Genomic DNA, 15,686 nt, shown 5'->3' on the forward strand with positions numbered 1-15,686 from the left:
TTAATTTTGATTCACATAATAAAAGTAAATTAGGTTGTTTAATGTTATTAAATTAATATTACACTGTCTTCAGTATAGCATTACTGAGTAGGCTACGATTTGTTATAGTAATAAATTATTTTGAAAAAAAATACCTCTTCCTGCTAATGTATTCTTCATTTTGTATTTTGTTGAATTCTAGCAGATCGGGTATTATAAAGTTACTTAATGAAACAAAGTCATTTATAAATCCAATAGTCTGGCCTGTGATAATGTCATGAAAATCCACAGTCCAGGCAGGGAATTGTTTTTATTTCCGATGGTCTTTAAATGCAGCATAAGTATCCATGCAGGCAGTTTGCAGGAGAGAGAGCGAGAGGGCATGGGAGACATTTGGAGAATCAGAGGGGAGGAGGAAAGAAGAGAGAGGAAGGAGGAGGAGGAGGAGGAGGAGAAAGATTCGGAAAAAACGTTCGAAACGAATAGAGAGACGTTCCAGTGGCCGGCTCACTAGAGAAGGAATAAGTGGCGGCTGAAAAAGTCAAAGCACAAACGTTAAAGTCTCTCTGTGTGTGGGTGGATTGTACTGCTGCCGGGGAGCCGCTGGGCAAGCGCCTGCTCCAGTGTGCGCATCGCGGGGCGGATTAGATGAGTTTGACTTCACGATGAGGAGCGACCCTCTTCTGTTCACTTCCAACCGGGGTGAGTGGGCTCCACCTGGGGCTTTCTTTTTCTCACCACCGACATTTTTTCCATTTTTTTTTTCCCATTTACAGGAACAGTGACCTCATTATACGCTGTATCTGTTTCCTTAAGGACCCTACACAAACACACACACACACACACACACACACACACACACACACATGCCCTGACCCTAACGTTAACCCACAAACAGTCTGTCATCTTTTTCAGTGCTCACTAGCTTGTGCCAATAATCCATGTCGTTAGCCGGCGATTAATCGATAACGGGTTTTGCAACTGGTATCCTCATGGTTCCGTCCTATTTCACTGGTATTTCATCATGTGTTTTGAATATTGTACTTGTGGCCTACTTGTAGTTTCCCCCCCCCTTCTATAACTTTCCATACTAAAAGTATTGATTTGAATACAACGCTTTCTTGTATTACTGCTCCAGTTTGATTGTTCGGACAGTTCATTTGAATAAGCTGCAGGACGCACGTATCTGTGCCACGCGAGCACACACACGCCCGCACCCCACACGCGCAGGAAATATCCATTAAGGTTGAAACTTTTTTTGTTTTTTTTGTTGTAAATTTAGAGCGCATCCACACGACTATGGTAAAACAGCAATTCGACTTTTCTATGTCAGAAATCTGAAGTGCCAGTGGTGGAGAAAAAAGTTTGACATCCTGTTTCTGTTGTGAAGCAGAAACAAGAGTCTCTGATGTGACAATGGAGGACTTGAGAGGGAGGAGAAGGCAGTTGGAGAGACAGTTGGCTCTTGACCGATGTTATCAGGGTTGTGGTCGCTTGTCAAGTGTCCATGTAGCATAAGCTTCAGCCCAAACTCCATTTAATCATCTGGCAAAAGGGGCTGTGGTCTTTATTCCCAAGCTCATTATGAGAGGTGTGATCTTTTGTATTGGGGGGGTGAGACCTTGACCTATGTTCTGTGAGCCGGGCCTTCCATACCGCACTTAGATCGATGACATTGGAACTTTTGGGCTTAGTTGCGGCTGCTCATTGCTGCGGTCTATTCTCCACAGTAGAATGTGGCGGATTGATTATCGAGAGCTACATAAACGTACAGGCCACGTTGAAGAGCAGCCTGTACTTTGTTAGATGCTACAAAGATTTCATCTTTGAAATACCGTATTTTGGCCGAATGGATGGAACATACAATAAAGTAAGACTCGCCTTTACCTTCACTGACCCCAAAGTAAAACCTAATGCTTTGTATTTCTGCTTGTCACAATCTGGTATCCAGACACACTCCCTTATGAATAATTGTAAAGAACAACTCACTTTGAAAGCATCTAGCTGGTCCTTATATTCATTTTTTTGTATTATGTTATCATTGCAGCTTTCCAACATAGCTCACCGTTATGACACTTTGTTTTGGGTGGTTTTGTGACCTTTTTTAAAAACAAGTCTGGTTTTCATTACCTCATTGTTACTAGACGACAGATCCCGATACATCAACAACAATAAAGGATTATCTTATTTTATCTTATCTTAACACATATCATGTTTCATGCTTTGCTGAAACATAAAATAAGGGATCAGAAAGGTTCTTCAACTGACTTTCGATAATTGCTAATAAACTCTGCTGAAGCTGCACTCTTTACAGCTGTAAGGTAGAAACGTGGGGGTTCTGTCCTCGTCCCCATTGGCCTCAATTTGAAATTATACAAAATCTAGGAGAAAGTTAAACCTAACTCAGTCAGTCCAACTCAGTCAAACCACCCTTTTTTGGTTTTGGATTAGACTTTTAGGCTCACTTAAAGCTGATTGAATTTAATTAATTGGTAAAGCTCTGTTATTGTCCTTCATCAGTTCAAAGCTTATCCACCTAAAAAGCTTTATAAATCAAAGTTAAAGTAAAGGAAATTGCATCTTTTTCCAAGTAGTTTATTTTCAATAATATTTCCCAGTTCAACTGAGGTTGTCAGTGCCCAGCCAGACATGACAAAGTCCAGGTCAACATGGACCACACCAAAGCCAGAGGTTTCCTAACATGACCCTGTAATCTCTCATTTCTCCTGCTTGTAGCAGCGAATTGCATCCTACAATAACAGGCCCTCTGCTAGCAGCTGCAGGGTATCAGGTGGCCCGGCAGCGCTTCTCCGTTCGGCATTTGCTCAGCTTCTGACAGACGTCTATTGTGTGTTGTAATCACATCTCAGTGGCATACCGGAAAGTAGCAGATCATTTGTCGGTTTGGGATTTGGACGAGGGTTAAACCAATGTGAGTTTATGACAAACCAGTATACAGGATTGTAGTAGATGGTAAAGTATACAACATATTTTCTCCGAGGTACATTTATGAGAATCGGGTGAATCACTTTTTTCGGGTAAAGCCTTCAATCAACACTTCCCTTTCTTTGGTTTATGGTGGTGGTTTGTCTACTGAGGATTGGGCCTTGAAGTTATAGTTTCAGGTAGCCTTGTACTCTGATAGGGATGTCACCGTACCCAGAGGTCACGGTGTGGTTCATACCCCAGTTTTGGAGTTATGGTTCGGAGCGAGTCGGTAGTGTGGAACAAAAAAACACTTATGCATTACACTGTACAAACACTGAACAAACAACTGATATTTCCATGCCTAGAAATATTTTGTTTGCCCATAATTATTTTCTTTACAGGCTACAAAAAGGTCAAATAGAAACATTCATGGGATCCCTTTTAAACCCTATTATTAATCTAAACTATAATAAATATGTATATACAGTCATCCAAGGATCTGGGACTGGTAAAATTCAGTAACACTTCATCGCAATTTCTGTTTTTGCCGGTTGCTTGGCGATGTGGGGACATGTGGGTCTCAAACACTACCTCGGCAGACATTACTTGTGGGGGAGCATTTGATTTCCTCGAGTGGGCCCAGTGTAAACATAACAGGTGGTGCACGTGAGTGTATTGATCGGGCTGATTATACATCAATCAGCACATACACCCTTTTTATACATAACATATGTGCGTCCGGATTTTGACTGATCTGGAAACAACAGTGAAGTCATTTGAAGGTTAATATAGGTCAGTGGGAATGCAGCCAACCTGGACTGGAGCCTAGAAAATGGTACGCAGCTATTTTCTTTGGCGCTGAGATGTGGATGCCATGTCCTATAGCCTAAACATTGGCCTTTTTAGGGTTTGAGCCCTAAGAAGGCCAATGTATGTACTGATTTCATTAATTACGCCAGTGTTCATCCTGCAATGACATGCGATGTGGCTGCTGTGAAAAGGGCCGGTTGGAACCCGACTTGCTTTTCTCTCCCAGTTGACTTGAGCTGGTGGTGCAAACAAAAGCAAGCTCCTTAGGCGAGTCAAGGGGTCCCTTTCAGCAAGAGTCCTCGCTCAACAGCTCTCCCACTTAAAGGAGTGCCATGTTTTGGGGGCAAAAATGAACTTTTAAAAGTGTTTAAGTGTTTATTGCCATTTATTATTACAGCTTTCCTCACGGAAACCCTGAGACGGCAACCAATTAGTTGGGGTGTGTGTGATGTGGGCAGAGTGGGTATATGGTGTCACCGTTGTGGCCCATTTGGTTTTGCTTTAGAGTTGGAGGTCGCCTTTCCTTCTCCGCCTTGTTTTGGAAGTCCATTCGCCTCGACGCTGATTGAAGTTTAAAAGCTTTCAGGTGCGAGCCTCGCCTTTCTTTTTGGTGGTGGTGGTGGTGGGGAAGACGGATCCCAGAAGTAGAGAGGAGAGATGGGGAGAAATTAGTTGGTAATCTCTTCCTCCCTCCCTCCAAAGCCAGCCTGTCAGTAAGTTGGCTTGCAGGAACAGAGACTTTAATTTTCGGGCTGGCTAATCATAGCCCTGCCGGCCTTCCCCCCTGTGTCAATATTCTTTTGGAAAAGGAGGGGGATCTCGTCGAGCACTCTTCAGAAAACCCATATGGATGCCAAAAGGTGTTTTCCACCACAAAGGACAGTTTCATATGGCTTAACCGGCCTGTTGACGATCTGCTCATCTGAATATGACTTTCGATATATTACACTTCATCTAGCATTTCCAGAATAAAACAGGTGCAACATATGTACAACACACCTAATGTAATTTAAATCAAAACTTCCACACTATGTGATGCATGTGTCTGCAACACCCAACCCGCAAAGATATTGCGTCTCTGACACAAGTCAAAGATAAGATGCTACAGCAGAAGAGCAGCAGACAGAGTGTTAAGTTCTATATACGTTTACTCATCCTTGCACATCTCAGACTTTCTCATGGTGTATAACATAGGTTGCATTCAATGTATTGCTCTGGAACAGAATTGCCTGAATTGGATTCTGATGTTTTCACCACCTTATTATTTATTATTTATCTAGATAGACTATTTTGTATTTCATTTGTGTTAATATTGGTAATAGTGATGCCTCTTAATGAGGCCAATGAGGCAACTTTTCTAGATTTATGAGCTGTTAAGATCCCTTTAGTGACTTATTTCAGTAAAGCACATAGTGACAAGTCTAGCCACTATTTGAGCATATGTATATTAGCTCCATTTCCATATGAAAATCCTTTTGCTATGAGTATCATGACATCATCTAGCCACAAATGAATGGAAACAAATCTGATGTTGAACTAGCAAAGCTGTATGCAGAGAACCTCAGTTTGGAATGACTTTTTACTAAATGTTGGGCATCATTTCATGGTTCCAGAGTGTGACCTATTTGGCATATGTAGATCGGCAAAAAGGGTGTGTTTGTGGGTCTGACATTGTACATTTAAGAACATGAGACAACTTCATTGCCAATTTTGTGATTCTGTATTGATTCTCAAAAACACTGTATCAGTTTTTGATTGATTCAATAATTTATTTCATCTGCAAGGAGATTTTATAGGGACTGTGATAAATGCTAAAGCAGATTACACTATCAGGTCTGGTTTTTATACAATAACAGCTTTCCTAAAATTACAATAAAGAAATTGCAATAAATCACCTTGCTTATAGTAGTGCAACATAAATCAATTTAAACGTAACCTTGCCAAAACACAGCCCTACTTTTGGGCCTGATCAGACTCAAAAAAACATTTATCTGCACCTTTTATTCCTGTTTAAAATCAATTACATATTGTGTTAAAAAACAACAACGTGTACATGGGAACCGACATAAATAGTAGTGTTTTGAGATGTGTAGTTGCTGAGCCAAAAGGCGCAGTGAACTTCTTGCAACCAATGTAAAAAAGATAGTCCGGAGCCCCGCAATCATGGTTAATGAATAACTGATATGAAAGGTCGAAAATAAATGTTTTTGCAGAGATGAGAACACGGAAGAGACACATGATGAGTTTATCATAGTTTATGAAGAGGCAGTGCAGTGAGACCTATGGAAAGCTGGACTCCAGTCTGCAGTGTAGTTCACTGTTGAAGCAGAGAATTGTAGAGTTTCATAAAGCTTCATTATCAAACTATCAAGACTCCACTTCTGTCCATATGTGTCTCTACCTCCCTCTCTCTCTCTCTCTCTCTCTCTCTCTCTCTCTTGCTCTTTTCCTCCCCCTCTCCCAGGAGTACAGTTTTTTTAAACATTATGAAATTAACTCTGCCATACCTCCAAACTTTAGAGAAACCTCTATATGCCAGATCTATTTTTATCATCATAAGCTATAACCAAAGGACACATATTGCCTACGCGTGTCAGTGTACAGCTGCAGTAATAACCGTTACCTTATGTACTCGTGACAGGTCTGTCTTACAAGATGATTGGTGTCCTGTTGTCTTTAATAACTTTGATTTAGTGGGAAACTCTAATGTGTTTGTGTACACAACACAAAAAGTGCAACCTGCTGCCAATCCATATTGCAAGAAGATTATAGAGAAGTTATGAGCCCAATGGAATGCCCTGGAACAGTTCTGTTTGACCAATAGTCCAAAACCTTGTGTTTTCAGTTACCACTGACGGCACCAAAAAAGCAGTAAATCAGCAAATCAAAATTGCTGTTGATTGACTGACTGGTCTTTAATTGACTCAACGTACTTCACAGATGTAAAAAAAAGAAAGCTGGAATAGAAGAGATGGATTATGGCATAATGTTATTATGGTTGAAGTGTTTCTCAGGGTTTCTCAGGGTTCTGATGTATCATCTCAGAGTTCCTGCAGAAGTTAGCGGCTGTAAAGCGCTCGGGGCACAACTCAGGCTTCAGGGTTTTTACTCAAGGACGCTAAGACATGTGGACAGGATGAGCCGGGGATCAAACCGCCAACCTTGTGATCAAAGGTTGATCCTGACGATGATGCTAATAATAACAGTTTGTAGTGATTTTAACGACACTTTATATCGATTTTCTAATGCTAGAGAACGAGCAGACTGTATTCAGTGTGGATCTGGCCTGACCCTGGCCCGCCACAGAGCATCACATCAACGCATCCACAGTCTGTGGTGATTCCAGTGGCCTGCTTGTATCTGGGTTGGGTTGGTATGTCATCACTGGATACATGAATCATCCAATGATATTTTAGTAGGCTTGCAACCTCCATAACCTCACTAATGAGAAAGTTCTGTACAGTGTGACACTCATTTCTCACACCTAGGCAGCTTCCATTCCCAGTCCAATCAGGGAAACCACATGACCTCTATTCCCACTAGAGGATAGAATCCGAAGCTGCAGCTTCACCCTTCCTCCCATTTACCCCATCTCCCTCTCCGGGTCCTGTGGTTTTTAGATGAGCACCCTCTAATTATCTTTTCAAAAGAGATACTGAGGGGAGCATCCTCCCGTCCTCAATACTATCTGTCTTTAGCTTGCTATTGGAGAGGCCCTCTGTCTCCCACCCTGTGTCCCCCTCTCTCCTATTATGTGTAAACCTCTGTCAGCGTTGCTCTGTCTGTCTCCATATCTAACCCTTTCTTCTCCCCACTTTCTTCAGATCAGGGTTTTGCAGATGTGTATTCGCGGTCGGGGAAACATCTGCTCGTACGGTAAACCACCTGTACTGGTTGATAGCAGTCGGCCCTGCTTTGTGATGTTCTCTTGGCATGTCCAATGGGAAAACACACAAACCGCATAATTACAGACCTGAAAATGGGGAGAGAGCGAGACAGCTTGTCTTTCATCATAAACTAATGCAGCATTGGCCATCCGCTGATGTGTCCACAAAGCTTTACGGAGCCTTTATGAAACATTTATGACTGGTAATACTGTTATAATGCGTAACTTTCACAGCCCCTCACCAGCAGTGCGGACCAAACATACTAGAGCATAAGGCCTTTTCACAGTATAGGAATATATTATGTAGAATGTGAGACAAACCAGTTATTATATAGTTGTGTATATAGTTGTAAACGAGGAGCAGCACTCTTCATATGAGAAGCTTGGACTGGTGCATATTGATCAGTTTTGCTCTGTTAAACGACTGGAACAATTCATTGATTATAATAATTGTTGGTTATGAATTATCTGTAGATTGACATATTCTCTAATATACTAATTGTTTCATCTATAAATATGATTTCTGCTAAACTAAACACACTAAATAGTCAGGAAGTAGTTATTCGTGTGTGTGTAGGTGCTTATTCTTTCATGTCTTTTGCAAGCTTGCTTTTGCATTCCCAATTGAATGCGTTACAGCGATGCCCTGCTGTGTTTTGGTCGCTCACTGGAGGCAGTAACCATGGCAATACCAGACCATAAACCAACCTTAATTAACAAAAAAACCACCATCTTACTGTAACTCTCAACCCACGACGCAATGAAGTTTTCCAGAACCACAGAAAGTGCTCACTGAAGATGATTGGGCGGTTAGCTCATTAAATGGTTTGGGCTTATCGTGCGTCTGGAGGCCTCGGGATCACCTGAAACCAACACGCACACTACAGCTACAGCTCAGAAACAGAACACATGTTTGGAACTGGACTTCCTATTTTGGCTTGAACAGCAGATGTTCCCAGACACATTTAATGTCAGATTTGGCACGTGATGCCATGATCTGTCTTTAGATGTGGATATAAGAGGATCTGTAGCGTTACTGTAACAAAATGTGTCCTCTAATTATATTCCAGAAATAACCACCTCAACAGGCCATTTAGTCCAGTGCTGTTTTTTGTTGGTATGAAAACACATGAGGAAAACTGCATGAAGAGGATTTCCTATATTTGTTTCCCTAAACAGATTGGCTTGGTATTATTGTTTGTGCACAGGTTGTACTGTATGCTCATGGCATTGCCTCTTAATGTAATAGAGCTAGACATTGTAAACATGAGTTTATGGTCTCAATCTCTAGTTCCAAGTCTTCTTCAATACAGCATGATGTTCATTTAGTAAACTATGGTCCATTTAGAGTCAAACAGACCATAAAGCAGGGTATGCTTTAGGGGTGGGGCTACCTTGTGATTGACAGGTCACTGCCGCACCAGTGCCGTATACAATTTCTCTGCATAACTCCTCCACAGTCCAAATGTGTTCACTTCAGCTCACTGCTCGTAAAAAAAACGAGATAGCGAAGGCCAGACCAAGATGGTCACAGCCAAAATGCTAAGGTCGGGGAGGAATGCTCGAGGCCTTAAAACCACAAACGTTTGACATCATTACAACTTTATCCTATTCTTACAGTCTATTCTTCAGACCCAAGTCAAGTCCCTGTGTCTAGCTAGCCACCTGCTGATTGAAGTGAAGGGGGTTAGCCCAAGAGTTAGCTACTAATTGGCCCTAGGCTCAGTTAAGGCAGACCTTAAGGTGTACCAACTATTCTCACTTTAGTCACAAACCGCTCTTTCACGTTTTGCTCAGCACCAAATATCATCTACTCTGGTGTAGTTTCAGGGAATGATGAAAAAGATACTGCCCAAGCCGTTACTTCTGCTCTCAAGCTTGGGGAGCAGTGTCTCTTTCAAACCAAAACACGTTTTCATTATAAGAATTGACTCAGGTTCAAATAGTATTCCCTTTAATAATGTGTATGTCACTGTAAAACCACTGATATTTGATTATGACGCAAAGCCCTTTAAGCCTTTTATGTGTGTGTGTGTGTGTGTGTGTGTGTGTGTGTGTGTGTGTGTGTGTGTGTGTGTGTGTCTGTGTCTGTGTGTGTCTGTGTGTGTGAGTGTCTGTAGAGTCAAATCCTGACCTGAAAGCTTGTCAAATGCCCAGACTAAACACATCCCTGAAGTGTTAAAGACACTGTTGGTAACATGAAGCAGTCCCCTGAAACACACACACACACACACACACACACACACACACACACACACACACACACACACACACACACACACACACACACACACACACACACACGGAAACTCTGAGAGTGATAGTCTCTGTTAGCGTGCTGTCAATCACAACATCTGTATTCTGGGAAAGCAGTTTTGCACTTGACAACAATAACGGAGCTGCGGGTTCTCAAGTTGTCACGAGACCCGAACATGATCCTGTCGCCTCCCAAACACACACACTCGCACACACACACACACACACACACACACACACACACACACACACACACACACACACACACACACACACACACACATACACACACAAACACTTCACCCAGGAAACCCCCTTTGTCCTCACAGTGAGAGGAATCATCCCTCTGACATGTTTTTACTGGGTTTGTGGTTTTTTGTGTGTGTGGGTGGAGATGTTAATATTTTTTTTTTAGGTAAGGGCTCATATCATTTTTCATGCAAGCTTAGTGTTGACACAGCAGGTGTTGGAAGAGTCAAATCACACTCCTTAGAATCCGAGTTGGATCGTTTTTCCACTTTTGTCCAGCCCTGTGTACAAGCGTACACCAGTTTGTATTTAATGCAAACCATCTGGAGCAGCACTGGTCATTATGAAGTCACAGGACTAAATCCAGCTAGTATTGCATTTGTAATAAGCAATATGACAACGTGATTGACATTCCATTTTCATATGTATTTATAAACAGACTAAGGGAGTCACTAGTGTGTGAAAGGCTCTGAGCAATTTACTGCCGAGGCCGGCAACCTGAAGGAGTTCAGATTTCCGTGGAGATGAGGGTGGGGCAGAGGGCACAGTGCACGTTTTTGTTTATTTACTAGAAAGCTTAGCTGGTTTTTGGGGTGACGAGACAAGACGGGTTTCACCCAGACAGTGAACTGCAAACAACCTTAGCCTATGTGCAAAAGTCTTGCTTGCTTGCCACCTGCTGATCAAAGTGTGGATAGTTAGCCCCGAAGTTAGCAATAAATTAGTCCTGGGCTCACTTAAGGTCGACTGACCTTTTAAGGTGGATGGTGTAATGGGGCTGCTAAGTCTACTTTAGTGTATGGCAGGAACATGTTATTTGTGTATTAATCCCATTGGCATAATTAACGTGCTGTACGTTATTGTAAGCTTTTATCGGTGGATTATTTTGGGTTGGTTATGAATATGGAGTTTTGTTTGTTAATTTTCTTTCCCCTAATATGTATTAAATTGGGCACTGGGGAAGTGAGGGAGCATGGAGCATGCTGGGGAAACTTCACTGGAACACTGCAAGATGAGACCCACTATCTAAACAGGCCCACTATTCATCACAGAACTATTTAAGTTGTGAATGTTGAGTATATTGTGTTGGAGTATAAGTGGTAGCCTCCCAGCTTCTGTTTTCTGAATCCTGGTAGGACTATATTTAATTAGAATTACATCAATATATGGTGGTATGCATGAAACATGCAACAAACTGAAGTTATAGTGAGGAACAGGGAGAGCTTTTCTGTGTATTTTCGTAGCTTTCAGCCATTTTAGGCAAGTGCTGGCAGTGTTTGCTTCCGCCAGGTTACAGATCGTCTGGTTACTTTAGATTTAGCCTACTTACTTTTCTTCTTAGGTTTTTAAGTAAGGTGAATTGTCAAAAATGTGTTGTCAAGTTGCATAGAATTAAAATAATATGTCGAACACAAGTTTGCAATGATCAGACAACTGGTCAAAACGTGATTTGTGCTTTATCCAAAATTCAATAAAGAAAAGAATAAAGAAAATGGAAGTGAAGCAGGGAGTTGAATAAGAAAGGAAGAGAGACAGGAGTCAGTTTTATGAAGAAAGGCCGTGGGTGGTTTGTTTGCATGAAGAGGTATTTTCTGCTCGCCCTTGGGCCTTCTTGTTTGAGGGTGGTCCTTCTCGCTCCACGCCACTTCATTTTCCCTCCACGTCTTTGGTGATCTAGACAGCTTGCTTAAGGTTTTAATGAAACACACCCACACACACACACACACACACACACACACACACACACAAACAGATTTTTTGACCACCCCAGTAGAGGTGAGGTATTGCACAGGTTGCACAAAGCTATGGAACGGTAAATGGAGCAGTCAAGAGAGCTCGGCTGTTTTTGGTGTCGTACTAAAGCAGGCATGCTGAAAGTGATCCAGGGTGTGTTTTGAGTAAGCAGCTTTACAATGGGGATGCTCTGAGGAATTGTTCTTTGGTTGACATGCTTGATGATGCTTCAGTCAAGTTTTTTTTTTTTCTTCCAAATCCCTGTGGAAGTGATGCTATGAGTTACTGATATTAGAGGCAATAGTGTGGATGAGTGTAGATGACTTTTTAAGAATCATTTTGGCCTCTTTCAACCAGCAACTCATTTTGTTGTTTTGGGTCATTTCCTAAAAGTCTTTTTTAATAGGTATTCAATTTGCTAGATTACTATATAACCATGCATAGTATGGTGTTGCATGGTTGCAGTGATTATTTTCATTATTAATTCATCTGCATATCATTTTATCGATAAATCATCAATCAAATCTATCGAAATACAGCCTCCACTCTCCTGCAAGGCTTTCCACCATATTTGGGATTTTCTCCCGTTCACTTTTATTAGCTCAGATTTAGTGAGGTCCACACTGATGTTGGGTAATCAGGCCTGCTCCAGATTATTCCAGAGGTGTTTGGATGTTCACTCTGTTCACAGGTGAAACAGTTTCATGTTGAAACAGGAAAGGAACAACATACAGAAAGTTGGAAGAACACTGTTCACTTTCTTGATTTAAAATCATAAATGGATTTATTTGACTTTGACATTCAAAATGAAAATAATGATCTGCGATTTCCCCAGTTTTGATTTTCTTCTCCCCCCCCCACACACTACTCACACCAACCGAAGAAAAACAATACCACAAAAATGACACAGCTGGTTTACCTCTCCCTCGCTCTCCCTCCTGTTGGATAATCAGATTATGTGAGGAATGTGTGAAAGTGGCTGTGTATCCAGCCTCGGAGCTGCTGTCCAGTACTAAAAACCTCCTGCTGCTGTTGTAATGAATTATGGTTGCATTGGAAACTTATATAATGTCTCTGGGAGAATTCATTGTCATAACAGATACTCTGATGAAAAGTTTTGGGATGAATCTCTTCCAGCTCCCTACAGTCTCAGCTGGTGATGGTTAATGGTGGATACCTGTGTGATAGGCTGAGTGAAATATGATCACATCTGGCACTCGGACATGTTTTAAAGAAGATATAAGAGTTTGTTACGTCATCACAGATACCAGGCATGAAGAGGCAAGAACATCTCGTCCCTGACAGAAAGGCTTATTGGTACACCCCTAACCTGAGTCCAACATGTGGGTGAAGGGCTGCTTAGGTTTGGACTGCTGAGCCTCAACACATTAGAGCTGAACAATCCTGGATCAAAAGAGCACCATGACTTGTTGACTCTTTATTAAGATCAAAAATGTTCTCTCATAACTCTTGAGTGCAGACACACCAGGCCTATTGCATGCACCAAAAGTGCCATTCAGACAGAGGACATTGTCAAGGTAGCGTAGCCTGGGCTGGTCATTTCAGAAAGCTACTGTGATGAAGTTGCTTCTTCTCTAGGCTATTGACAAGTATTCCCTGTGAAAAAGGACTGTGGCAATATCATGAAGCAATGGCACTGGTCTGTGAGCTTCTATTCAAAACAATAGGAGTCTCTGTTTCGATAGGCATCACGTGGCACTGGTGTGAGCCGCACACAAGGAACTGATCGCATCTTTTGAGGAATGGCGATGCATTCTCATAGCAGATTTTCTGGTAGTTTTCATGGCCTCCAATCACCATGTTGTATTTTGTAAAAATACATTGCTTGCGAACAGTTTGGAATGCATGTAGCATTTTTTTTTTATTTCGATTAATGTGCTTATTGCCTTCTTGATTTGTTGAATAATTGTTTGGATTATAAAATGTCAGAATTGTAGTCGTAGTGAAACATTTATATTAACATTTCCAAGAGCCGATGTTGATGTCTTTTTAAATGTCTTATTTCGAACAACATTCCAGATGGATGCTCTGTAACTTCTCCTGACTTCACAAAAGGGAAATAAATCGAAATGAATCTATCATCATTAACTCCACTTGCCCCTTTCAGTCTGCAGCTGCCTCTTCCAGTGTGATGTAATCACCTTAGAAACAATCACATGTTGACAATAAGCTTGAGTTGCACTAAAACCGGACAGGACCCTGATTTTTGAGGGAGGTGCTTGTTATCTGAGTGTCTTATCATTTCTGTGGAGACCGTGGCAGCTCCGAGCCTAAATGTGATGCGAGCCACATCACAACAAGCTCTCAGATAGGAGTATGTGATATATACCTCAGCTTCGAGCAATATTTTTGATTCCCTCCTATTGTTTCGTATTGGGGGGGGGTGCATGGTGTATTTTCAACTTGCAGCAATATATATTAATATATAATTCTCCAATAATTTGTCCGTCAGGTGGGTTGCGAGGTCTGTCCCTGCAGAGCAGCTCTCAGCCTGCTGGGTCTCTGCGATAAATTGTTTAGCTTGATACCTGGTGACCGCTTGCCTGTTATATGCTTTTATTCAGTCCCAGTTAAATGTTGGAATGATCATCAAGACTCCCAACATGGCGATGGCTAAGCCGGTGGCTCGCAGCTAATGGTGCTCACAGTGCTAACAGTGCAAACGACCACAACAGCGCTAACAGTTTAGACCTATGAAGAACGAGAAGGTGGCCGCTACTCTACCGCCGGCATCCTTTGGTCAGGACAACGTTGTCGGCTGTAACTGCCGGACTAGCTCTCCTTCTGCAGATTGTAACAGATTTGTTGAGCACAATGTAGCATTATCAGGAATCGGAGACCACAAATTATTAATGCCGATTTCTCATCAGCACATATTTTTACTGAATGTCGTCTCTTAATAAAATCACATATCATTATTACTTGCCCGATCTGACAAAAGCATGGGGCATTCCACTTGCCCAAGCCTTAATGTGGAGCCTTAATACTGGTTTCTACTTAACAGAGATTTTAATTATAATTCTGGTTTATTACAACTTGAACTCACCAAATTAACTGTGAACTCAAGTGAAGTGAAGTCAAATATATATATATTATTTTTTTTCATAAAGCGCCAAATAACAACGTTATATATAGCAGGTCTAGACCGTACTCTTTGAGGAGAGAGGAGATTGATACTCTCTCCAAGGCTGAAGATTAAAAACATGAATGTACTTAATGTGAAAAAGGTTTGTCAGCGCAGATCAGCAAACAGACATCTAGGGTTCCATAAATGATCTAATTTGCATTTAAAGACGTTGCAGTTTTCTGCAGTTCCTGATATATGAATTGTTGTTGTGTACAATTTAACAGATGTGAAAAATGTCAGTGTGAAATGATAATGGCATCCCTAAATATGTATGTGTGTGTGTGTGTGTGTGTGTGTTACAGTGATGGAGGAGCTGGTGTGCGAGCTTCGTCTGTTCCTGGACCTGTTGGACAGGGAGTATCTGAGCGCTGGCGTTCGAGAGAAGAAGATGCACCTCTCCAACATCCTCCACAGAGTCCTGTCGGATAAAGGTGAGATTACAAGCCACCCCTCATAAACACTTTAGAGATAGCTGGAATTGGAAGTGCTGCCAGAGTCCTGATGAAATGAGAGTCACGATTTGAGATCATGATTCTCAAAGAAAGCGTTTATTTTCTTCTGTAACCATCCATCTGTCTATCCATCCATCCATCCGTCCATCATCCATAGGGTCAAAAAGGAGAGCAGTAGAGTTGATGCTTTATATTTTTTGTACTAAACTTAACTTTGATAACAGTTGCTTTCAAGAGTAGTTGT

The 15,686-nt window shown here is 41.6% G+C and overlaps 1 protein-coding gene across 1 annotated transcript in view; it reads left to right on the forward strand.

Moving 5' to 3' along the window:
* Nucleotides 1–482: 482 nt before the first annotated feature.
* Nucleotides 483–15,686, forward strand: part of afap1 (actin filament associated protein 1) — a 54,579-nt gene continuing 39,375 nt past the window's right edge. Inside the window, exons 1-2 of the mRNA XM_054601048.1 lie at nucleotides 483–681; nucleotides 15,293–15,421. Coding sequence (XP_054457023.1) covers nucleotides 645–681; nucleotides 15,293–15,421 — 166 coding nt within the window. The 5' untranslated portion in view covers nucleotides 483–644. The remainder of the gene's footprint in view (nucleotides 682–15,292; nucleotides 15,422–15,686) is intronic.

Source organism: Anoplopoma fimbria, chromosome 7 (genome assembly GCF_027596085.1).
Source record: "Anoplopoma fimbria isolate UVic2021 breed Golden Eagle Sablefish chromosome 7, Afim_UVic_2022, whole genome shotgun sequence".
NCBI classification, from domain to species: domain Eukaryota; kingdom Metazoa; phylum Chordata; class Actinopteri; order Perciformes; family Anoplopomatidae; genus Anoplopoma; species Anoplopoma fimbria.